Source organism: Hetaerina americana, unplaced genomic scaffold (genome assembly GCF_022747635.1).
Source record: "Hetaerina americana unplaced genomic scaffold, ioHetAmer1.1.p SCAF_3, whole genome shotgun sequence".
NCBI classification, from domain to species: domain Eukaryota; kingdom Metazoa; phylum Arthropoda; class Insecta; order Odonata; family Calopterygidae; genus Hetaerina; species Hetaerina americana.
This window is the reverse complement of record NW_027286874.1, coordinates 40,746,814-40,773,515: the sequence shown is the minus strand read 5'-3', so window position 1 is coordinate 40,773,515 and position 26,702 is coordinate 40,746,814. Positions and strand designations below refer to the sequence as shown.

At 41.8% G+C, this 26,702-nt stretch overlaps 1 protein-coding gene across 8 annotated transcripts in view; it reads right to left on the bottom strand.

Annotated features, from left to right (window-relative positions):
• The window catches only part of tmod (tropomodulin), a 136,909-nt gene extending 112,562 nt beyond the window's left edge, over positions 1 to 24,347 (bottom strand). For 6 of the 8 annotated variants that reach the window (XR_011701526.1, XR_011701528.1, XR_011701527.1 and 3 more), the window contains exon 1: positions 24,165 to 24,347. Coding sequence is in view for 5 of the 8 variants with exons in the window: in XM_071588530.1 (XP_071444631.1) it covers positions 24,165 to 24,239 (75 nt within the window). In the remaining 3 variants the exon portion in view is untranslated. The remainder of the gene's footprint in view (positions 1 to 24,164) is intronic. The other 2 variants (XM_071588529.1, XM_071588526.1) reach the window with 1 other exon arrangement.
• Positions 24,348 to 26,702: the final 2,355 nt, after the last annotated feature.

Here is a 26,702-nt window from a genome sequence, read left to right as displayed (position 1 = left end):
CATTTCGGTCAGCCACAAACTGTAATAGGTGTTTATTTAGCCAAGTTTTTACGAAAAAACAATATTTTCGATAATTACGATTTTCATCTCATGGCATGGTTGACAATTAGATGGGGCCAGGAGCTCACAGAAATTAATGCGTCACATAGAAAATAAAATAAACACTAAAAATTATATTTCGCGGAAATGGCAGGAAATTCAACTTTATTTGCATACATAGATTACCAAAATATAATTCACTGAAACTAAATTCATAGTGCAACCACTGAGTAGGTATCTGCAATACCTGTAAGGTACTTACCACAATTATGTAATTCGCAATTTTTTTCATTGCTCACGAGTAGACAGTTGACATGAGAAATAAAAACTAACAGATTTTTCTCGTATCTGATAGGTTTTGTACATTTGAATGTTATTTCGTCTCGGTTTCCACCTTGAAGCATTACAATGAAGGAAGGAAAAATTTGATTGAAAGAAGTTGGAAAAATTCTCAAAGGTAGGCCGAATATTTAAGAATAATTGATATATATATATATATATATATATATATATATATATATATATATATATATATATAGCAATAAACAATAATAAATTATCTGTATAATGTCACATAATTATTCATTGACATTCCTACAGTTACCTAAAAGATTAACTCACCGTTTGACTCATGCCTTCGGGAAATCTGGAATAGACGCGAATTTTGACGAAAGATTGAAAAAATCATCTCAGCAATTATTGAGGATATACCATTTCCTCAGATACGATAAGAAATATTACCAATTTCATAAAATAACTCACTCGTAAGTGTCACAAAATAACACATAAAATAGCTTAAAATTGGGTCCCATTTGTAGGGTTAGAATCAGAGATGTACATAGGAACGCCAAAGACGCATTAGGGATCACAAATAATGGCCGGAATCTTTTCAAATAACCATAAAAGAAACTAGAAAATTGTCATAGAATCGTATAATTTGGGGTTCAACACTATTCAAATATCAGTTGCGAAAATTTATAACGGTGATTACATAAAAAACACATAAAAGAACAGCAGTTCTAACTACGATGGCGATAAAATTTATTGAAATGAAAAGAAAATAAATAAATAAATAAAAAAGGCTTTATTCGACCATACGACTGTGAGCAATATATTATCTTTTGCCTTAATATTGATCAAGTTGGTAAACATTTAAATGCTTTCAACGGCTGCCTACAGTCTATATTCGCACTCTAGGACTGTAGTCCCATCGCTTCCACTCTCCCAGCTCGTCCACGCTAGATAATCTAAAATTTCACCGGTCTCCCAATGAGCCCTCCTACCCCACTCCGCCATCCTCCTCATCTGCCAAACGCCATCCTCGCAGTCCCCCGATACCATCTTGTCACACGAGAAAACCTTTGTTGTATTGACGGCCGTTCCATAAAAATCACTCTCGCTCTAAAACGCACACGAAGCGCCAGAATGTCTACCCATGGCTCTGGCCTCCCTTTGGATTTGTTTTGCGGCTCACGAAACACTGGGTCAACGGATGCCTTTCAAAATAAACATGCAATGAAAACGTGTTATCGTGAGCTTCAGCCAATGCACCTATATTCACGCTGACGTTTTCATAGCTGATAGAAAATAGGTCAGCCACTTAAACGACTCGAGAGAAGGTACAGATGTAACTTAACTAATGTGAGCCAGAAAGCAAGGATAGGGCACGAAAAATGCTATCAGCTTATACTGCAAGCTCCCGTTTGAACCTTGAATAAAGGAAAACATTAGAAATGTACTTAGTGATATTTACCCTACACTTAAACACAACCGTAAGTGCAAGTAAAAAAGGAATGCGAAGAGAAAATAAGCTCTTCATATCCGTACCCGATCAACAAAGATTTAACGAATAACTTCAAATCTACTTCTTATACACCATTTAAAACAAGAGATATTAGAATAAAGACCAGCAACGTTCTAATGACTTTGAATTGGTTTGCCCACCATGAGAGCATACATTTCTTCGTAGATTTTATAATTATGTCATAATAAATATGACCTAACGTTCATATTGAGTGTGTCACTCTACGGATCAGATATTTGGAACATGGGAAAAGTAGATCAGAGAAGAACAGAAGCCTTTGAAACATGGTTTTGGAAGAGAATGCTCAAAATAAAATGGAAAAACAAAGTGTAAACGAGGAAGTGTATAGATAGGAAAGGACAACAAGTATCGAGAACTCAACGGCAAAGAAGAATTATATGGATTGAACACACCTTGAGGTACTATGAATTAATTAGAAACATAATACTTGTGGAAGAAAAACGTGAAGGGAAGGTTCTGTGAGGACGACCGAGATGCAAATGCATAGGACATATTGAGAAGGACGTGAAACAGAGGAGATACCAGAGGGTGAGTGGATTAACACCGAACAGAGAAGAATGGTTTACAATCTTAGGATTTAAATACAGATGATGATGAAATATCACCTCCCAACGGAGGCGTGCCTCACTTTGAAAGTCACTGGTCTAATCGCTCAATGAAAAGATTCGCGTGTCTGATTCATAACTCTTAAAGCGATGATTCATTCATTATCCTGAAGGACTGGTAATCAAATTGGCAAGAAACATGAGGGATGGCCCCAGGGAGTAGGTGCACTCTAAACCATTTTCTTTCGTTTAAATGACTGACAGGCCGAAGACCTACGCGTCGAACTTCAGGGATCGAGTTGGATTCGAAAGAGGGGCAGATGCGCGAAACTGAAATGGACATCCAAGCACGTTATGTTCTCCACCACACACTGAAGCGGCCAGCACGCCACCCCCAGCAAGGCAGGGATCAACAAACAGGCGCGGCTGTAATGCGGAATTTCGATTAAGTGGTCCGGTCGCATCCGCCAGCTGTTGAGCTCGAATCTCGGATTCCCTCCTTTTTCGCCACCTGTTGCGATTCGTCTTGGCGAAAAGATGAACCTGAACCGTCGGGCTCCAATTTTTTTTCACATTATTTTTGGCTTAAATTTCACGGTCCTATTAATGATTTCCATCTATTTTACGTTTTTGGAGCCGTTATTGAGCGGATCCTCAGGGAGGACGTATGCCTCATTTTCTTCCGAAGAAAGCATCTAGTGAATTCGACTACGGGTGAATGATGGATTGAAAAATTTCTCGCTTCACGTCGCGTAAAGATCTTTTGAGACTACTTTTTGCAAAAGATGATTGATTCAGCTATAGGGGTAAGAAAACTCTCGTCAGTCGAGGCTGACGAAAGCCGAAAAAAATGAATTTCAACGCAAGTTGACTTCAGGTATGATGGGTAACTACCAGCTTCTAACGTCTTAATTTAACAATTGCCAAGGGCCTTTGAAAGGGCTAAACTTATCTAAAGCCATATGGTAGTATTGACTTCCTTTGGACAAGATCAAATTCAGCTGTTTCGGGAAAATATGCATACCTATAGGTAATAGTTACCGGGAGCATATATAATTCATTCGCTTAAGGAGCTTATGAAGGTTGCGGCAGTTACATAATGTCACTTAATCATAATTTACCTCGTGTACGCGTTCTTGTTGCTCACCATATTGTATATTTTTGCTTATAGGTGAAATTCATTAAGTATTTTGTCTAATTAAACTGTATTTTTGCATCAATAGTTGCTACTAGACTACAATATCGTGTATTATATACATAAGCGTAGTTGAAATTCAATAATACCAAGATTCTTAGTCATTTTTTTGCTGCAAAGAGGTTGAAACTCAATATAAGGCCAATATAAGAATTAAACCACTAAACTTAATTCACTGCTTCTTTAACTAGAGCATAAATAATCATTACCATTAAATAAAATGTTACCGTATGCTAAGTAAGAGAGGTTATTGTAAGCATTCTCCAATGAGGCAAAATTTGTGATATACTCGTACCACAGTGCAAGTCCCCAGAAATTCAATCGACGTTCCGATCCAATTCACCCACTCCTATACTGGCAGCGTATGTACGACGTATCGTATATTCCGGGCTTAACCAAAAAGGTACTCGACGATGCAATGCTATCTCGCTTACCTTCCTCCTCAGTACGTATTCATTACTGGCAGAGGCACGCCAAAATTCAACTTACGAACCTAGTCGCATGAATGGAATTCTTCTTACCTTTTTTTACCCGCGGAATTTCATTTCTTACTCCCTTTCTCCAAGCTTTGTATCCGTCAGGCCATCCACCCCTCTCAAATCTGGCCGACGACCGCCCTCCCACTATCCTCTCTCGTAAACAACCCACCCTCTCCTTCCGAACTGAGTAAAATATCCGCGAATTATTCATCACCTTCCGATGAAACCATAACATCTTTGCAGGCGGCCAAAAGGGAGGTCGCGGCTTCTGTGTCGCGCGCCTTTGCCCTACCCACCCTCCCGCGGCATGGCCGGCACGGACGAATGGAAGAAGGAGAGGCTTTCGTCTCGATAGATTCCGCCTATTTCTCATTGTCGCGGCCCCATCGAAACAGTTTACCCCGGAAGACGAGTCGTGTATCTCTCTCCATTTCTTGGACCTCGACGAAAATAAACAAACGGACCTTTTACCCGCACCGCATGGGATCCCTCCTCCCTCTCGACGCCCAACTGCGTTCCCTCCCCCTCACCGCCACATCCCCCGATAACCCTCCCGCCCCTCGTCATTCAGCTGCCGCGAAGGCGTCAGCGTGGGCCACCTTCGCGGATATCCTCCCCGCAACCCGCTCCTACGGCGTCAAAAGAGAGCACTCCATCACCCTCCATCTCAACACTCACACCACCTCCTCCACTATCCAGTACCGTCCGTTTGAAATTCCCTTCCTGGTTCCCAAAGGGTTGGCGTAGAGATGGAAAGAGGATGTTGGACTGGGGAAGGGTGAACTGCGGGATGACAGCGAGGTGATTGAAAAGTTTGTTCAGTGAAAGGCTAAGAAAGCAATAGGTACAGATCCTGGCTATCATTAGGAGCCCTGTAAATGTTGGAGCCTCCGGTCAACTGGGAGGACGTGTTGTATTGAGCCACAGCCGAGATATATTGAGTTCGCAAGGATAATTAATGGTTGGGGAGATGAGAAGTGGGCATTTGAACTTCGATTTTTTTAGAGAATAGCTAACGAAGACCAAAGTAATGTATCATAAGCACACTCCGCCAAATCACAATAATTTGCTGAAGTAAAATGAATAATAACTAATTCCGAGGCACTATATTTAACTGAATACCATTACAAGAAGAGTAGACAATGAAGAAAATGGCCAGGAACAGAGTGGTTTTGTCGGGATGCTGCAATCCTATCACAGAACTGATAACCAGGGTCTGATTTAGAACCAAAAGAAAATTATTACCCTCTTAATGTGGTTCTATAATAATTTTACTTAAATCTTATTGAAGTAGTCGTGACTTGCAGACGTTATTAGTACAAGGTATATAAAATACCTCAAAAATATATTTATCCTGTGTCAGAAAAGCTGTAACGTAACACGTCACCCTTACCGTGATGCTGCGGTAATAAGAAAAGATTTGTGTCACAGTTTCATTCTTTTCAGATTTATGATGGAAATTTCGCTTTTACAGAGGCTTCATTCGATTATTTTCTCCAGCCTCACTACGATGGATTATAAATGAAGGACCTGGATCAAAATACATCACAACTTAGCATGCAGCCGGTACTATTAAGGCGGCATCACAATGAAAGATCACCTAGCAATATCGTCTGGAGTTTCGTTGGTTCAGCAAGCTCTTATGCTCTAGGTAGAATCAATCGTAATATTTAGTGAACAATCATAGCCTTCTCGTTATTAAATAATTCCGTAAATCCATCTGCGAGGTTCAGCTGGAAATAATGCATTTCAAAAAATAATAGTAGTATTATTTTGATTTAATTGGATCGTCATTGTAATAACAAGATTAAAAAACTAAAATAATTAAAATTTATTTCAATATTTTACATGTATAAAAACGTCATAAACACAGTAATCAACCCGAAGGTCAGTTTGATAGGTGATGGTAGAATTCACCCAGTACTTAGCCCGACGGAGGGTGAAATTCACACATCAGGGTAGGGGGGCCAGTTTCTTTTCGTACGCCGGTTATGGTTTTTCAGGAACATCTGGTACCCGACAAATCACAGAGCTTGGATGGAGCTGCAGGTGCCCAGAGACTTGGCCAGGAATCAAACTCGAGCCCTCCGACCAACAGTATAACGCTCTACCCCTGGACTACCGCGAACCACAACTCATGAATATTACTGATTAAATTTTAATGCTCTAAAATGTATTTTGAAATGTTATGACCAGCAAAATTAACTCGAAAGTTCACAAATGTACATATATGGTTTTCTATGCCACGGACTGATGTGGTGGGGACGTTTCTCAATGGCATTTACATGTATACTTCAACACTGAATATAAAAATGTTCTCTATACTTTCCCACAGATTGGAATTTTTCTACCTGAGTGTCTTTCCTTAAGTCAGGCCATTGTCACAGACTGTTCCCTCCTCTTCCACATGGCTATAATTTCGCTCTCATTGCTTATAGTCGAACTGGTGCCCTTTTTTATAAGCTAACAGTCAATTCACATGTTCTCTGTTAACAATAGTTATCGTTCTATAAAACATTTCAGATCTCATTCAATAAAAGGGATCAAATTGACAAGAGTTGAAATAGGTTTTAGAAATCGTAAAGCAATGTGTGAGCAATCTAAAAGGTTTTGTCAGACGAACGTTAGGTTAGAGAGACGTACACCAAGGTTATAAGATTACAAGTACAAGTATATACAGCAAAAATTAAGTGGAAATGCACTCAAAAATTGCGCATCTTCCGCGAGAACTAATGCAGCACCATCATTCGGATGAAATTAATTTTTTGTGCAGCGATCACTAAAGAAGATAGGCGTAGCGAAGGATGGGGGAAAACAACCAAGAGGGGGAGAGGACGTTGACGGCACTCAGACACATGGGGCCACCCAAACAGACTAAGGAGAACCACTGAGTGAACATTGACTTATATAATGATCTGATCCGTGAGTGGCGGTGATACCTCATTTGCTTCAACATACGTCATTTATCTTGTTTCGGCTGACAGTAGTACTCCCAATATTGTTCAAAGAAATGGAAAAAGTGCCTTATCATGAGACTAAAATGAGATGGTGCTGAAGTTTGGATTTTATTATTTTTACTGCCTCCCTAGGAGAAAAACTTCGTAGATAAGTGAAAATAAATTTCGAATTATATTAACTAACATCTACGACTATCATATCGTAATTAACATCAAATTCAACCTTTTACTTTGCATATAAAATTTAAAATGGCAATGGCTGAGCGTATTAATGCGGTTACAAGAAACTTTTTGCATCATTTTACGCCTAAAATATATTTTATTTCTCCCTTTTAATTGTCGGAAATACAACTAATACGCTATCTCTAACTTCTTCCTACAACACTGTTCAACCACAACCATTTGAAGGGGAACATATATAACAACCAAAGATAAACATGAAGGACATGCTAAAAATGGATTTTGAGTTATAAGCTTAACTCAAGACTACATCATCACCCTTACCGCAGTCATGTATAAATTTTAGCACAAATTAGAAGAAAAAATATTGCATATCAAAGCCGACAACTAAGCGGATCTTTCACATTTCTTTGGATTATTCGTTCAATCAGGTGCAGGGTGTTCGTCAAGCAGATCTCAGGATAAGCAAACGAATCTCCCTCATATTGAAAAAAACCTGGCGGCACGGTTGTGTTCACGATATTGTTCCGTTGTACCTCATGACAAACCACGCCGAGGGACTGCCGAGTGGAGGGAAAAGAATTACAAAGTGGTAATTAAGGAGCGAACGGAAGAGCAGGGTGGTTGGAGATTGGATGGGGTTAGCGCGGGATAAGGCATAAGCGAACGGCGGAACATGGATCGAGGGGGAGCAACGAGGTTGATTGACTGCGAGGGCAAGTCGCCGCTGCCGTGACTGGGGCCAAAGAAAGGAGTCTGGCGGGAGCATGACGGTGCATGCGTGATCGACATCGGCGGCACACGTGCTCACGCACAAGCCGGAGCTCCTTAAAAAAAAAACCTGGCAGGAACGAATGAAAAGACCCCATCGCGGGGGATACCTATTCCATTCGGGATATTGCGAGCTGAGGGCAGGAAAAATGACCGGGGAAGGAAATTGCAAATTCAAAGAGAGGTCGAGCGATGGATCAATAATTACAGGAAATAATCAGGGAAGTAGACAGGGCCAGAATCAATGATGGAGAGAAACGAAGGCGAGCATTCATCCAGTGGATGAACATTTATCAGCCTTTACTCCAGGCCAATGAACTCTCTAATCAAGTTGCACTTATTACAGATTATGTTAGTTATAGTATGCTATGTAAGTTATTGATTACTGTCACCAAAACTGTCAGGCGATGAGTCCACAAATGGTTTTCCGAAATATTTTGGCATTGGTGGATATTTCTCAGATCCATATTTTTTCTAACCTTTGGTAGTCATGCGGGCTCGATATATGTAGTCTAGTTCATCACGCAATCGGTTTATTAATGCAAACAGTCTTAATACACACAAATTATGATAGTCAATATATACACGGTCGGGTCATAAAGAAACCAAAAGAAATAAGGTACAATGATGTTGAATGCCATTGCAAGCATAGCACTTGACACGACACCTTGACATGAAACATGACACCTTTTAGGTAAAACATTATTACTTAAATCGTAACTTCTAAATAAAAAAAACTCTACCATCTCATCAGCCTAGAAACTTAGGATACAAAAGTGACACAGTAAAATATTTACATATTTTCTCAGTTTTTGGAGGGAATAAATTATTCAGCGTTCATTTATTTCTTGGTCGTCATTTTTCATTCGTCATGCCCTGCAAAAATTTGCCCAAACACCCAGGGACATATACTGCTACTAGGTAGCTGGAGGCTAACTTTCTAAGATTCCGTCCGACTCCACTAATGCGTTTTGTGGGCCACATATGAAATATAGCACAAGGACTGTCTAGAAGGGGGTTAAAGAGCGCCATTATTTGGCATACACCGCGAAGTACGAGCTAATTCGGGCACCGGGTTTCTCCTTCCATTTACGTTCTTCCGTACAATTCTGACTGATGACCATTGCTGTGCCACCCTCCACGCTCTCGTGAGTCCCTTCCTCCTCGGCCATACGCACGAGTAAAATTCGTCTCATTTTTACTCATGTACTTAGTATCTGTCGAACTGTCCCTAATGGCGCAACGGATCTCAGCTATCGGTCGCCGCCCTTGATGACTTCTGCTACAACTACAATTTTCCATTTCCATTTATTTTTCTTGTAACAGGCTTCCCGATGAAATCTGCCGCAATAAACGCTGCCGAAATATAGAAAAATTGATTTTTTTAAAATTATTCCGTGAAATCCGATTAACCGAATCAACGAAGAGCCCTACCTTGAGCAAGGTTCCTGAGGCATCGATCCACAACAATGACTCAAAGTTTTGATTGAACTTCGACACGCGAATATTTCAATTGTCAAAAAAACAGTCATCAGCCCGAGGGCTGGAGCTCTAATAAGCGAGGGTAGACCTCACCTCGGACAGGACCGAAATTTTTGACCTGCTCATTTCAAACATTCAGGGCAAAGTGCTCAGTTACTTTTCATTGCCCAACTACGGTTACCAAAGAAGTTCTGGCTCTCGTAAAAGAGCATCGTTTTCATTTTAGGCGGGGCTCTCCAAAAACCATCGTCTGGTTTTTGAACCCGGAACCCTCGGGCCAGGAGCTCAATTATCTCACTGCTAGGGTACCCCTCCTAGACTGTTTGAACTGCGCCGGTTCAAACGTATAACACGGTGGTTTCTCGACATCACCAAAATGGGCATGCCGAAAATTCTTACAATTATACTCGTGATTTCTCAGCGCGGTACCATTAACAAGCGTTTCAACGCGTCGGGCCCAAAATACCCCGAGTCGCCACTGGAAATAGGAAGAGTTGTACTAGGGTGTGGGGGGAAGGAGTGAGAGACGGTAATGGGAAGATGCGAGGGGGAGGATGTTTAGGGTGAGGAGAACACCGGGGTTGGTGGGGAAATGTGGCTGTGGTCCGGGAGGGAGTGGAGACGGGACGGAGGTGAAGACGAGAGGGATGGGGAGGGATTAAGAGAGCGGACAGGGAAGGGAGGAAAGGAAAAATGGAAGGGTAGGAAGGGGAAACAAGCGCGTGTGGAACTTTGGGATGAGCTGCGTCGAACTCAAGGGATGGGAGTAGGAAGGGTTTCTGTTTGGGGGAGGGGTCGAAGGAGAGATGGAGAGAAGATGAGAGGGATTTGAAGAGGTGGAGGGAGGGAGCTTAAAGGGTTCCAGAGGGGTGGGTGTGGAGTGAGCGGGAGCCTCTTGAAAGGTGGGGTGCTTGAGAGAGAGTGGGGAGGGAGGAGGGGGGTGAGGAACGCAGACTGACGTGCAGACAAACCGTGATGAGCTCTCTCTTCCTGTCCCTTGTTTTCCCTTAACGCCACATTAAGCTCCCCACGCACAAAACAAAAAACCGATCCGACCAATCTCACGACGAGCCCTTTATTCGGTTTGGTAAACGCGGGGAAAGCACGTGTTCGGAAACGAAGCCCGATGGCTTTAATTATTATGTGTGTCAACGGGGCTCGTGGCGAGCGGAGTCAGTGACCTCTAGCCAAAACAGACGGTGCGGTGCTCTTTAGGGATGCTGCGGATAGTCTCTCGGAGCTGCCGTGGGGAATGCAAACAGTGGGACGGCGATGTAGTATTTGGGAATCCGGAAATAGCAGCTCACATCAGTATTTTCACAGGCATCCACACTTTAGTGAGCGGAATTCACATAGAGCCTCTTAGTTTAACAGAACAGCTCGATTATTAATGACCTTATTCGCGTCCTGAGAAAATAACTAAAGAGTCCCACAAACTTTGCATGAAGAATAACCACAAACATAGCCGGAGTCTCATTGTGTGGAGGGAAAAATAGGCTTGGGAATAAAACTACCGTTCGGTAAAAGTGTCTTCCTATTAGATTAAACATATTTCGTTTGTGAGGCACATCATCGACAAACGGCTGCGGAATCGCTCCTACAAATAACCAATTGGTTTGGCTTTGGGAGCCAAAGAACACGTTATATCTAAGATGTTAAAAGAAAAAAGTGGCAAACACACACGTGGAACGGGCATGGATGGGAGAAAGTTTGGAGGCAAGAGGGTGGGAGGAGTGGAGGAGTCGATGGGGATAGAAAGAACTCTCCCCTCACTGCATCCACGCCTAACTCCTAAATCCTTCCGCGGGTTATATTTTCGTCTCTTATATCGTCGCTTCAAAACGATAGCTTATTTCTACCCCCCCTTCTTCCCCCCCCCTTCCCTGCCCTCACCCCCCGCTTTTTATCGCCCGAAATAAAACGTGGCTCCGGAGCAGGGAGGGGAAGTTTGGAAGCTGGAACGGGAAGGAGGTTCGGAGAGGAGGCGTGGGTGTCCTTTTGGAAAGGGAGCCTTCCAGCGGTGGGGGAGGATGTAGAAGGGAGGAAAGGCAATGGAACAACCCTCACCGTGCGCGAGGTCGCGCTTATTAAGAGCTGGCAACGTGGCGAGCGCGCGGGGACCGCCACCCAACGGGATGGAACCAACGGCCTTTGGCGGAGGGAGGGTCCCTACCGCCGGCGGTCGCCGAAAATTCCCTCGCTCCTCCTGGCGGCCGCAACCTCGACGCGACTTGGGATGGAGATGACCACTGATCATCCCAAAAGGGACCTTGCGGGCGGCTGCAGGACCCGGAAAAGGACAGAAGGATGGGACTAGTGGGGAGGGAACGGAGGAAGGGGTGGGGGGCGCGACAAGAGGAGGAGGAGAGAGGAAGAAATACGGCGGACGCGGAGGGATCACGTGAACCGTAAGAATACTCCTCTCCCGACTGACTCGATCGATCTTTTTTTCCCCGCATCCCTCGAACGTCTCTCGCCCTCCCCATCCCTCGAAAACCACATGCTCCCCAATTACGACTCCGCCTCGCAGGGAGATGGACGGCGTGGGAGTATGGCTTCAGACCCTTTTGTCTAATTCCATCCATTCCTCTCGTTTAAAACTGCGCATTTAACGCGCCTCCCCCACCGCTGCCCCCACAATTCCTCCCTACGACTCCGCTCCGTTTCTCCGGCGTCGCAGCCATAAGGAGCGTCTCTCGGCCGGCAAGACGCGTATCCTCCCCGGCTCCCCCGTTGGAACCCCTTCAATTGGGCCTGAGTCCCACGCCTTACCGCCCCCAGCCATCTCCCACCACCTCAGTGCCTCCCTCGGTCGCCGCTTCCTCCTCCGCCACCGCCCCCCCCCCCACTGCCCACGGTCCCATCCACTGCGCCTTCCCAGACGCACCACACGACACCCCCTCCTTTTTTAAGCCACCCTCGCATAACTTTCTGCTTGAATTTCTCGTACATTTCCCTTAATCTCCTCAGAATAATCACCGGACGAGTCATTGTATGCTCTGGCGAGGCAAGGGCCTTGTCCCTGGGGTTATTCTCCAACTGCCCAAACCCATTCACATCACTGCAGACTTGATTTGAGTGGTTATTTTGTACCTCCAATTTGGCAGGGAAGCCGTGCTCTCCTCATCCTCTGCCACATTTCCTTTTGATACGTGCCCCCTCTCTTTGGTTCTGATTTTTTACTTTTTAAACTCGGCCTCCTCCTCAAGGGCTTGGAGTTACAATAACAACGGTTTGCGGGTAATGACCCGAGGGTTGTTCTGGAAATAAATGTTGCGCGCTCGAAACAAAAGAGAGTTTTTCGAGATGAGATTTCAACATCAAATGCCATTTGAAAGATGCTAGCGGGAATTTCAGTGATTGCGTTCCAGTAATTTTCCATTTGATACGAGGTAAGCAGTCACTCCTATTGTTTAACAGATACATGAGTGAAACCTTCACACCATCCAGCTGCGAGTGACAACTAAGAAGAAATTAACTCATAAATGATTTTCATTTTGCGCTTGTGTTTGTGTTTTGTGTTGTCCAATGGAGATCCTTGATGATTTTTTTGCGATTTAACGCGAATTCTTCCTTTAACTTTCACGCCTCCTTTAGCCATCTTAACATTTTTGAACCACGAACAAATTTTAGAAACACATTTTTTCACGTCAAAAACTTTTATCATTGGGATTGTAGTACATACGTTGGCTTTTCCAGGATCTTGAAGTAGCCTACTCAATTTCGGGTGTGGTTGTTTCGGTCATTTTAAGCTGTCTAATGCAGCCGTGCTCGAAATAGGAGATGTTACCTATTCTCGTTGTGATTTGATTAAGAGGCATGCAACGATTTGAAGCAAAGGACAGTTGTATGGTTTTATGAAGAAGCAGTTGCAAAGAGTTTTGAAACTGCTCCAAAACACTCGAAATATAGTTCATACAACTCAATAATATCTGATGAATACTGTAAAAAATAAAACGATAACTTGCACATAATTTATTCTAATTATGGATATTCATATCTCTAACTCTTATATTTCACAGAGGAGATTCGATTGCACTGATTCGAACTTGCTGTCTCCTTTACATGTCGATCATATTTTATGATTGAGGTTTAAGGAGAGTTCATTTTATGTGGAAACCAGATTTCAGCTAATTAACTATTAAATTAATTGATTTAATAGTTTTCAATCAATTGATTTGATAGCCGAGGAGCTCGCCGCAATTTCATAAAACCTCATCTTTGAGTGCTAATTTAAATATTGTCCCTTTAAGAAAATACACAGTGACAGATAAATTTTGACCGAAGCTAACATTACAAAAATATTTACGTAACTAAACATTACGATAGTTTTATTGAATTAAAAAAAATTGATAGAATTAAATTGTTGATTCATAGACAGCCCAAAAATATTTCACGAATTCATCATTCTATTGGGTGAATTTATATGGAAGGAAACGAGACAGTAGGGATGAAATTTATCCCCCAGGAAAAAGAGTTTAATGATACCGAACTGAATGGGATAAGCTGCGGTCAAAGTACTAATTAAAGAGCGGAAGGGAAGCAATTTAGAAAATGGAGACGATCGATATCCGGTCTCCCTTGGAATCCTTACAATTAAGAAAAAGGGAAGATGCAAGATAGTCGCGAAATGGGGGATTTGGGTCCAAGACATTAATTCCGATGTTTTGACAAGAGGAGATTGCCTTGGATTTCTGCCCTTGCCGCCCTCTCCTCCTTCCCCCTCCTCACACACAATCGTTTCTTCCCTCACTCCCACTCCTCAAATCAGCTTAGGGTCCTCTTGAAGACACGCGCTGCCACCTCTCTCGCCTCTTCCTCCTCCCCGTGACAACCATATTCACTATTTCTTTTAGATCCTTTCCTGCCGCATCGCCCATTTCCTGAATCCTTCCCTCCTTCCTTCTCTTTCCACCTTCCCTTTCTCATTCCACCCCGTTCCCTTCTCTCATCTGACCTTCCACCACTTTTATTTATCTTTAAGGGCCATCGGTCGACCTCACATCCCTTACTGCCGAAGGAGGAGGCCACACTCCGGGGGGATTGCTCCGTACTGCTTGTCCCGACCTTGAGGGGATTTATTTACTCAACGCGGAGGTGATGAGTTGAAAAACGAGGGAAGAAGAATCCTTAGAGCCCGCGGATGGATTTTCGGGCCGAAGCGGACACGCACATCTCCTCTCCCCCACCGATCACCTTGTGGCTGCAGTTTCTCAATCGGACATCAGGTATCGGGGTAAAGTACCTCACCATATTTTTCGATTAGTTTCATAATTCGACTTCAGGACATCGCTGAAATTTACCTGGACAGTTGCACGGACTCCAACGTGTCCTATATCTACCATAAAAATAAAAATAACCACATCACCAAATCAGTTATCTGCGGGTAATTTTGTTATTTAGAAAGACATCACCCGGCAGTATAACTAAATGAAGCGCTCGAATCTGCCAATTCGACTCGGTGACAGCACGCTCACGTATCTGTTCAAAAATCACCCTGGAAAATATATGAATCCTCGGAAAAATCTTTGAAATCTTCAAAAAACCTCTCTGCCGATCGCCATAACGGTATACCGTCTCTATCTCTTTTTCTATCACTAATGTTTCTGTAAACTCAGTTATCAATGAAAAAGAAAGAGTGGGGAAGATGAAGGAATTGTTTACGTGTATGTGTGTGTTGGAGAGAGAAAGGAAAAGAGGGAGATCGTGCAAGACACTCCTGTCACGGGCAATTGACTCCCGATCACCGATCTCTCCATCGTCAACAGCGTAACCAAGGCAATGAAAACAAAGACCACCAGTGTCGAGGCGGGTATAGCAGAATGAAAGGAGACAAAGAGAAATTAATTGTTTCGCGCAGACGCACGAGGAGAGGAGCGCGGGAAGAGTGTAGAAGCGAGAGTGGGAGGATTGTTGGATGGGATCTAGTAGACGGAACAGGGACCGCTATTGTCTGTCTATTTTTACGCCAGTGGTCAGCGATATCCACGGGGGTGGCTCTCAATTAATCTGTTTTCGACCCTCAGAAAGAACGAAAGCCGGAGCCTCCCACCGGCACACCACCCTTCATCAGATCTAAAAGACAATCCACAAGGCTTTGCCACCTGCAAGTAAGGCACTACACTAGCTTTTCTTGAAGTCAGTGGGAGATCCGAATACGAGTATCACAGTCCTCTGCGAATTGGAAAATGTTAAAAGCTTAATGCACCGGGAATTACTGTATAGTTTGAATGAACAAACGGCATCACAACCCCACTCAACTTCTCATCGCAGGAGGCATTTTACATTAGGGATGTTGGGTATTGATTTGCTCCCCGGTATGCGGTTTGATCTCTTCCAATCGCCTCCGTACGGACGATATTAAATAAGGCGTTGACTATTGAACTTTAAGGCAACGACCAATTGTCCCGTTTTCATCGTCAACATTTTTGCAACGCCGAAGGTCGAGTTTAGAAAAATTGTAAAATTAGGATAACGCACGGAAGCATACAGGGATCGTCCGGAAAATAAGTGTACTGAGCTCAGGAAAAAAAATTTATTACACTTTTACATATCTTAAGCTAATATTCCTCAAAATAGGACCCTTGTGAGTCGATACACTTGTTCCAACGGCGTTCCCATTCCTGGAACGCTCCCGCGAAGGCATCATCGGGAACCTCTCGAAGACTCGTCGTCGACCTCTTCTCTGCCCTCCACGAACATCTTGTGCCACCGAAAGATCACGTTTCTGGACATGGCTGACTCCCCGTAAGCCTGGTTAATCATACCGACAGTTTCGGTAGACGATTTCCCAAGCTTTACCGCAAATTTGATGGAATAACGCTGCTCCAAAAACTTGGGCATCGCGTTCCGTGACGTGGGTCGAGCGTGGAGGTTCGCGTTAACAGAGCTCCTCACTACACCACAGCTCAGAGCCGACTGCCTTTTTCAGCGTCGCTTGCCAGCATACCCCCCTCCAATCGCAGCCCGTCAGAGCGGTGCTGGGCGCGCCTGGAGCGGCGGGAAAAAATCAGTAGTCAGTACACTTATTTTCCGGACGAACCCTGTATACATCGAGATATTGCATCTCCATCGCTTAGCGATATATCTCGTAATCGTGTGAACACCTGAATCGACATCCCACGTTTTCCCCATCAATTTCCTTGGTGACCCTCAAACAGAAGGGACATCGGCACCGAATCCCTTTTCTCCTCCTTCGGCCCCCTCTCTCCGCCCCCCTAGACGACCGACCTCACTTGCGCTCTCTCCTTCCACTCCCCCTTCCCCACCAGCCCACGGTCTTCTCCTGTCCCCCAACTCCCCCAGCAATCACCCACCCCTTCCTCCCCCCTCCCTGTCTCTCTCCTCCGCCAAACCTTTCCAACTGGGGTGAGGCCGCGTTCGGGGCGAAGGGGATGGGGAAGGGTTTACGCGCGGCGGAGGGGGGAGGGACAAACCCTCCGACCAGGCTCGCGTAACCGCTTAAACAATCGCCTCATTCACCTCACGAGCGTCCTCCCAGCCTCTTTCCTCTCCCCGCCTGCCCTCCTTCCTCCCCACCCCACTCCTCCTCTAAGTCAGACCTCGTCCTCCTTGTGCACCTTACCCACTCTTTCCCTCTCTACCCCTCCCCTCCCTCCGCCGATGCCATGTCGTCTTATGCCCCGCCCAAACAAGCTAATCAGGTACTCTTCAGAGTATCTCCATCGCAGATACGGTTGATGCGCGAGCACTCGGAGGCATGTTGCATGCAAGGAAAATAGCTTGAGATTTATAATCAGTTCCCTTATCACATCAACAGAGGTACGTGCACTAGCTATTTTGGCGAGAACGAAAAAGGGTAAGTATTGGTGCATCTATCGTCAACTCTGAAAAAAACTGAACCAACTGGATTTTTTTCTAGGTAACAGTGGTATTGAAAAGTAGAGGGACGACCGACATAGTTGAATGATTTGGTAGAGGTAGGATATTCAGGGACTAGATTCGGTCCGGACTCTCTGGGTGGGAAATCAGTACACTTTTCACGGCACCAAACCCCTTATTTCAGGGGTTACGGTCGAATAATATGGTTTTATTATAGTTTTATTAATTTATGCAACGCTTGAATAGTTTCAACATTACTTGCTCCTTTTGTTGAGGAATACTTTGCAAAAAGAAAAATTAATTATTTGTTTCTCCATGTCCTTATAAAAGGGGTACTTGCAATTTATAGTGTCTCATAATGTTTTTCTGACTACTAACACCTTCAGTTGAAACTTATGTTACTTCTCAACATAATATCCTGGTAGGCGTATACATTTTTTACAAATTGACACCATGACCCTATGGCCGCCGAGAACGTATCAGTCGGATCTCTTTCATCAACTGAAAAAATCGCTGGTCCGTAGCCGAGGCTTTGTTTTCACCGGTTGTGAGCTTTCGCACCCACGAACGCAAATTTTTCATCTCCCTAACACCATCAACGCACGTCTCACCCAACCAAAGATTACAGCTCCATGAGTGCTAAACTACGCAAGCGGAGAAAACGGATTACATGCTGTTCTTGTAGACTAAACGACTCCATTTTAAGCATTGAAAATATTTCTCACTCTAGCGAAAGCAATAGAAACCCTGTGCACGGTACTATGCAGCCATCCACGTTTCATATTTACAATTAGGGCTCGCATATTTGAACTCAATCACACTTTTCTTTCCATTCCGAGTACTGAGAAAAAATTGAGTGATTCTGGAACTTAAAGGCATCTCGTACAATCAATCAGCAATTTATATCTATTCGATTCATACATCCTAACGGTATTAAAGACTACTGAAAGGAAATGAAGTCATGCTCAATAGTGATTTCGTTATATTTGGAAGCTAAAAAATTGTTGGTTTTCCTTTTGTGTCGAAATAAATGAATTGTCCTCAATGAATGTAAAGAAATATCTTGCAAATGGAATGCACTCGTAAATTTTTTCTTATAAATGTATCTTTAATCAATTCTATGGTAGACGGAGGTCTGGCATAAATTTGCAAACAGTAATTTTTCAACATGCATATATACTCTTATTCGTTTAAAAAAATGATAAAATTGAGTACGCGTGGCACCAAAGTGAAATAAGGTAATCCAGGTAATCTTTGAAAAATGATATTTTGAGTAAAATTACAAAAGCAAGCATCTGAATAACTCCAAAATCAGTAAATGACAATAATTGATAAGACAATTTCACAGGGGTAGTCAGAAAGAAGTTTGAGAACCCATGGCACTAGGCGTATTAATGATTCTTCATACGAATATCGTAAACCAGACTACCGTGAAATTCAATGTATGGACGAAGCATTAACGTAAGTGCTAATCGGGATTCCCCACGATGTGGTGGCCTGCCTTCTCTTCCTGAAGAGGTCACGCTACGTGCGAAAATTTCAACTGAGAACCTCAATCGAGTCCCTGGGTTTTGTTTACTTGCATCTGGTTCAAGTGCCCGGAAAAAATAGTCGTCAATGACCCCGTTACATATTCCGTCTCTGCCAGGCGGTTTCGACTCAAGAGGGTAATGAGAGATGTGCGTGTACTTGAATAAGCTAAACGTTGGTCAGTTACACTCGACTTAAGACTTGCTTCATTCAATATCAGATTTTTGGCTAGTTTTTTTGCGACAACATGAACGACACTTAAACAATAGTCATATTCTACGATTGAATATGATATTGGCTGCGAACGATTCCGACTTTCGTCTTATTTGCCAACTTCAATTCCTAAGCACCTATTATTTGTTTACATCGTCAAATAATTAAGACAACTGTTTAACAAATCTTGTGAATATATGGAAATGAAAAATAAAACATTATATTAAATAGATATTTGCATGCCTTTTCTTTTCATCTGTATTGGATGCACATACATATAAATTCCTTCAATAAATGAAGCATTATTTCCATTATTTTAAATACAATATGACGAAATATTTAATAAACCTTGAAAACTTGCAAAACGTTAATATTAGGCTTTTGTGAGAAAGGGTGAGAAAGAGAATTCTTTTTCAAATGATATAGTATCGCAAAGCTTCCTTTTATAAGAAAAACATCATCATACTAACACAGACACCTTTGAGTTAAACAAAACCAATTGAATTGAATGTAGTATTCTTAACTGACATGAATCCCTTTTTTGGCAGAGGCAAGCAACGTCCCTTCTGCCTATTTACAAAGAAAACAGCTGCAACTGCGAAATGCTCGTTGGTAGTGACACGGTGCGGACAAATAACAATAATTTAACATCTTTGAATTTAGGCAAAATAATTATTTCAGTCAAAAATAATTAATCATCCACAATAATTATCAAAAATATTTTAAAAGCACGAGGTCGCTTCTCTATTTGCTGGAACACTCGTGATTGGCATTTATACTAATATTTCTCACTGAGATGCTGTTAATTATTTTCTCCAATATCTTAATGCCCTATTAAATCAATACCGAATAAATTTACTTAAGAAAAACTTAAGAATCTATTCCACCACATGCCTCTCAGCGCCTTCAGGAGTATTGTGTAGGTGTAGGTATTTCAATTTACTATTTTGAAAAATTCGTCCTTTGTGAAAGATTGCAGGGTAAGCGAAGAGATGAAAGACGTGCAATTGCAGACAGTAAGGGCTTTTGGAATAAATAAAAAATAATTTTTTCGAAAGAAATCGAAAATGGTGGCGTATGAAAATGTTCTCCTCCCCACATTGTTATAAACTAGGGGTGAAACTAGGCGTGCAAGTATAAGCTTATACAAGCTTGCATTTATTTCAATTGGATATTGTAAGTATGGGGTACCTGAGCAATTTATGTGTTAAAAATACCAGAAATAGGCTGAGAAATAATTAAATCATGAGAGAATGTGACGTGGATACGACAGTAATAGGCAGGTAGAAAGTAAGTGTACTCCATTAATTCGGCCATAGTGAAAGAATGAATGACAGTTGAATAATTAAATGACTTTAAAAGAAAAAAGTAAGTAATTGAAAGAGAATAGACCGAGTAAGGCGTAAGTGAGGACGATGAGACTCTTAGAATAAATGAATAAAGAGTTTCAGGAATAGAAGGGCGTATATGAAATAATGTACAAATGTGACGGAAGCGAAAGAAGTGAGCAAGGATAGTGGGAGGCATCAGTAAAAGATACTAAGTTTCCCATCGTAAGACAAAATCAGATCCTTTCTGAATATGCCCAGTCAAAAGGAAACAACGTGAAATCTTTTTCATTCAATTGAATACAATTCATTTTATTTTATCTATATTACTTTGTTACATAAATTAGAGTGTGTTGAATCCTTCCGATTTAATACAGAAAAATACGCGTTGAACTACAGCTACTTCCAAGGCCGGAAAGAAGCTAAACAGGATGGTGAGAAAATTGTTTGCATAAAATTGGCAACAGGTATAGGAGAACACCTGTTTCACATTTATAACCCCCATTTTCTGAGATTTTGTATTAATAAGGCCATTAAATACAGACTTTCAACACTGCTTTGGCCTTCAAAAGAGCTGATCAAAGGTAAGTTTGCGCTTCTACTTTATTCCTGTCAACCATGGTGAAATCCTTACAAGATCGCTGTCGGCTAAGGTGCCTTATTATTAAATGAAGATGAAATAGCACTCCCATTTAACTTTACTGAGTGCTCCGGTCAAAAAACTTACATAAGTTATTCGATGCATAACTAATTAATTTTAATTAGGGTTGACGCAGGCGTTTGCATACAGAAATGCGCAAATGACGAAGTTAGATGTCTAGTGATATCTTACAGTTAAATTTGTAGTAAAGTTCATCTTGAAGCTACGGGATCTAGCGTTTTTCTTTATCTTACAGTATACCTGTATAACGGGAAATATGAAGTTCATTGAACAATTATTTACAATATATTTCATCAATAGAAAACTAAAGCATTTCCAAAGCACGGCCAAAAGAATCCACGCAACCATTGGGCGTCGCGTCACTTGGCACCATTCAGTGGAATGCTGCAGTCAACTCTACAAGATGTAAAGTATAAGGAGGGGAGACGTTTTGGTTCGCTTTAGCCAAAGAATGCTGAGCTAAACGATCTTGGCCAGAGTTTTATTTTGCTTCGGACTATAAACAGCTCTATGATTTCGCAAGGCTTGGCTTAATTTTTGACATACATCCTTGCCGAGAGAATTCCGTAACAAGCATTGATACCGACACTGACACGAGTACCGCGCAGCCCTTCAATTTTTTTTTCTAAAGGGTTGCATCGCTAGCACTCCCGAAAAAAAAATCGACGATCTCTATCGCCTCTATAGTCTCGCACATAGGAGCCTGTGTTATTGACGTCAGTCGGTCCGCAGTTACAAAACAGACGCCATCTGGATCTATTTCCATCCTTTTTTTGCGTTTTGACGAGCAGGAAGCAAAGGAGAGCCTTCGTTGAGCATTAAGTCCTTCCTCCTGTGGGCGCCCGTCGGGCCCGGCCCCCACACACGCATCACCACACTCCCGCCTCAACTGCTTTCAAAAACCTCCCCTCGTAACCCCCCCCCCCAAAAAAAAACCTTTCGTCCACCCCTCCACAATATTTTCACTCCAGCGTCGCACGCACCACGCCCCTTCCCAACCCCCTTTACTCTTCCCCGCCTCGCGGGACTGGTCCATTGAAAGCGTCAACCCTGAAGCGATTCTTAGATCCTCATTCTGGCTGAAGAAGCGGGCCCGGATGGATGCCGGATGTCCTTCGCACAATCGCAATTTTGAGCGTCGCTCGGATTTTGAAACCTGCTTACGCCACCCAAATAAGATGAAAGAACGAAAATAAATCCTGCTAGGTCGGGAAAGATCTGAGATTCGGGATTGATGCGGGCGCCTTCGGATGTGCAACTGGAAACTCCAAAGGGTTCAGGGAGCCTGGGATGTGATGGGGAAGGGGCGGGGCGGAGTCATTGATGAGTTCGCGGGTCCGGAAGAATGCACGACAGGGCGGGGGGAGGGATGCCGCTCGAGTGAAATAATTCGATTAACAATTAAAGACTAACAAAACGGTCGCCGGAGGAAAATATTTTATTGCATTGATACCGAAACCCCGTTCATTCTCCTAAGGTCGTTCCGCAAAATGCCAAATGACCGCGTGAAATGGTGAGTTACCATGGGACGATGCACAGGCGCAGTAAAAGTAGACCTGGATAATTAATCATGCCGGGGTTCATTTGCAGTTTCAAGTTCCGCGCCAGCGAAATCGGTCGGGTAAGGGCGAATGCCAACTCCTTCCTAACTATAACTCTTGGGGCAAATCATGAAGATTGTGTTTCAAAAATAAACAAACGCGTCCACCACAGGTTACTGCTTCAAACAAAAATTCACGGGACATTCTCGATTTTGCAAATGAAACAATGATCGCATTAAAACCTTTTCGAGGAACTCCCACTTTCGAAACATTCTAATATATTGTTTTCTTTCAAAAACTGGATGACGTTATCAGGGTCCGAGGGACCGTTAGGGACCTTGAAGCCTTGTTACTTGTCACCAGGTTACTCGGGCGCCGAGTCACCAGCGACTAGAATTCAATTGATGAAATTAATTTATTTATTCGATTTAAGAAGAGGTAACTAGGGGGGGGGGGTACTCCACTCAACATCAAGTGGTATCAACCTGATAATTCAGAAAATGTTACGTCCCTCCATCGCAGCAATCTTGAGCAAATCAATTTGTTTACATTATATTATCAAAAGATGAATTCGTCTCAGTCGATGAATTGATCCCTGATGAGCATGAGAAAGAGAATAAAAAGATAAATTGGTAATCAATTTCACGCAGAACTTAAGCCGTGTGAAGGCCATTTAGGACGCGTAGACTTGACATTCAGGAGCCACCCAGCTGGACGCTTAAAAGGTAAAATCGACTCATGAAAGAAATATTGCGATGACACACAATGCAAGACAAAATCTTTAATGCCCGCCAAGTAGGTTATTCTTTGAAAAAACTCATTCCACAAATGTCGAGGTAGGTCAAGGGTAACAGTAACATGCAATCTATACTCATAAAAGATAAATGTCGATCGTAATTACATTTGGTACGACTGAATGAAACAAGTTTCAATGTATCAAGCAACTTATATGATAAGATATCAAAACTCTATGCTCATTATAGTTAAACTAGAATTTAAAATGCTACTCGTCTCATGACACATATCTTATATCTGAAATAAACTAATGTATAAATACAACAAAAAGAAAATTTTATAAAAATTACCTCAACTCACTTACTATATCTGAAACTTTAAGCATAAATATATTCCATAATTATAAATCATTTAAGTTCACTGCAGAAGACAGAAAAAATTAAGCGTTCATTCCTCGTGGTTAGGAAATAATGTTCGACTAACCCGTAAGATTTTACTGGTGAGATGTGATTTTATGGTTAAAAATAAAAGGGTAGTATAACACACCGGTGCACACAAAAAAGCAAACCCGAGGTTAACTATTGATTACAAATTCTTTGCCATTTTTGATAGCACTGTATGAAAAAACATTTCTATCCGTTAATATTCAATGGGATTTAACACGCTCGGATGTAATGATGATCAAATTGAAATTCAAGAGGATTAATTTTCTGAATTTCTTGCCCGCTAGTTGCTCAAGAAGGAGCTCCAAAGGAATCTAAATTTAGTCCTACCGAGAGAGGCTGATTCTGTCAATGGAGATCGCCGATATAAGTTGGAATATATTAAATAATTTCCTTACCTCTTCTATCTTGTAAGTTGTTCTTGTGACTTTCCGCCGAATTTCGCCATCGTAACTTTCTTCAACTGTCTCCATGCTTGAATCGCCGGACTACGGTATTAGATAGCGCGGTTCACCGTACGCCGGCGTGCCTGTTAATCCCAATACGTGCGGTCGCGACGCAACTCGAGTTTCTTCTGTCCCTCAGACTGCTTGAGAGATACGGCCAGAAACGGCGCTAGCATCGAAATGGGGCGGGTAAATCTCGCAAATAGACACGGAAATAAACCAATTTAATCAACGCATTATCGTGGACGCTCTCTTGCAAACCTGAGGAATTTATTGCCAAGAATGATTTCATCAGCTTAAAAGCACTTGATATCGTTTTCTGAGAAATCTCAGTATGGGTGACTGCTTGTTTTCGATTGACTGGTCTCCAGTGAACGAGGGGTTTGGCTGTGCCATAGCGATTGGTAATTCTGACTCCAAAGCCGCTCAAACAAATGAGATATGGAGTTGAACTATGTCTTTTTCATTAAATTTGACTAGATAAGTAGGCATATTTTGCCATTTATTGCTAACACCAATGTCAGCTGGCTTAGGAAGAGCCTTGGAATATACTTAAAGGTAACCTTTGTGTATAGGTAGGGACTTACTGCAGGAATTATTAAATGATCAGTGTGTTATTATTTCACATATGCTAATGGAAAATTCCCAGCAATCCTGTTTGCATTTTTGATAATACCGCACTGCCATAAATATCCACCTGGATTGATAGGAAAATTGTTTTTCAATTAGAAAAGTTTTGTGTATTGAGTAATGATAAAGTTCTGCGCGACACTACCAGAACATTAAAATCGTTTTAATTCCTGGTCTTCTGTTTGAAATAGTTGCAATTGAATTACTGGAGCCAACCTGCATTACTAACGCATGCTTGTGCGAGTGTTATGGGCTTAGAAAATGTTTATTTAGCATATATATATATTTGTTTTCGGAGCCGATTCCTCGCAAGCATTGTTGAGTAGCATGCATAATTAATTAATAATTTTAAATGTTATCGCTGTAGTCATTATTGATAACTTTAGCTGGGTGTTGCCAACAAATTAGTGTATAATTATGCAGCACAAAATATGCCATTATGTGTTGATGGTTGTCAACACGTCGACGCAACGTCCAGTAGTACATCACTTGCAAAATGCCGTTATCACGGCATTCGTGGTAAAATGTTAGTAGTTTTAAATTACTCTGACTCATATTTTTAAATTTGAATGAAATTCAGATCTTGATATGCATTACAAGACATGATGCATTTTATGTGATGAGGAAACCGGTCATGGAGGGGAAAACCGGTTCAAGTTCACTGCCACCATCTGTAGAACTCCAACCCTCTCTATGCTTAATTTTATAAGTTAATTTGTGTGTGTAATGATAAATTAGTCACCAAATCTTTCCGCGGTGCACAATGTATTTACCACTTCTCAAGCTCTTTCCATGGCAATTAAACGAAGTTCTTCAGAAAAGACGATTTAGTAAATAAAGCTCATTTACTCTCATTAGAAAATTGATTTAGTTACTGGCCATAAAACATTTAATGAAAACATGTTTATTCTTTAGCTGAATGTAATTGATTCTTTATTAAAGAGAGAGATTACTTTGATGAAACCACTAACTGTGAATTGAAGTGTAAGGCGCATGTGTTGAAGGAAAATTGAGTACATATTTAATTCTCTTTCTAATAGAGAAGTTCATACCAATCATCGCAGAAGTATTTAATTATTCCAAAATTCATCCTTAACCCTGAAGAGGAAATACATTTTTAATATCTTGTTTTTATATTTATCTCAGAAATGCTATTCTTATAATATTTAAATTAAAGATTGTCACATAATATAATGATGTAGGATCCACATTTTTACAATTTTTGTTAGAGAGAGGATGGTTGAGAATATATTCTTTAAGTTTGTGGTCTTTTCTGTTTTCCCCCTGCCACACCTAAATTACCATTGTAATAAAAAGCAATATAAAGATATTTTTCTATTCAAAGGCTATAGTTTCTCATTTCTTATGAGCCCACTGGTTAAAACCCCAGCTGGGGAAACCATGGCTTGTAAAAGATTATTACTTGACAGTGGTAATCTGCATATTCAATCGTAGCTTTGTAGGGAAATAATACTTCTTAAAGTTATGTAGCTGCACTTTTTACCTTGAATATTGGCTGAAAATAAGTGTATATAACTTGCCTACAATGTTAATCTGGTGGATATCAAGCATACCACTCATTTAAAATTGGAAGTATTGCCTGAAATGTCTTCCATATATATAATAGTTGAAATATACTCATGATTAGGATGTAATCCCCAATCCATTGAAATTCCTTTAAGTTTATTGCTAATGCTACAGAACAGTAACTACATTACTAAGGAGAGATTTGAGCTGGCCACCTTCACACCAGGCAAATGAAATTGGCTCATTGGTCAAACATTTCTTAAGTTATGTTTTTCCATCTTATTTTTCGGTGCAATTACTTCAGTTGTCTTTATTTACAATAGAAGAAGGTTA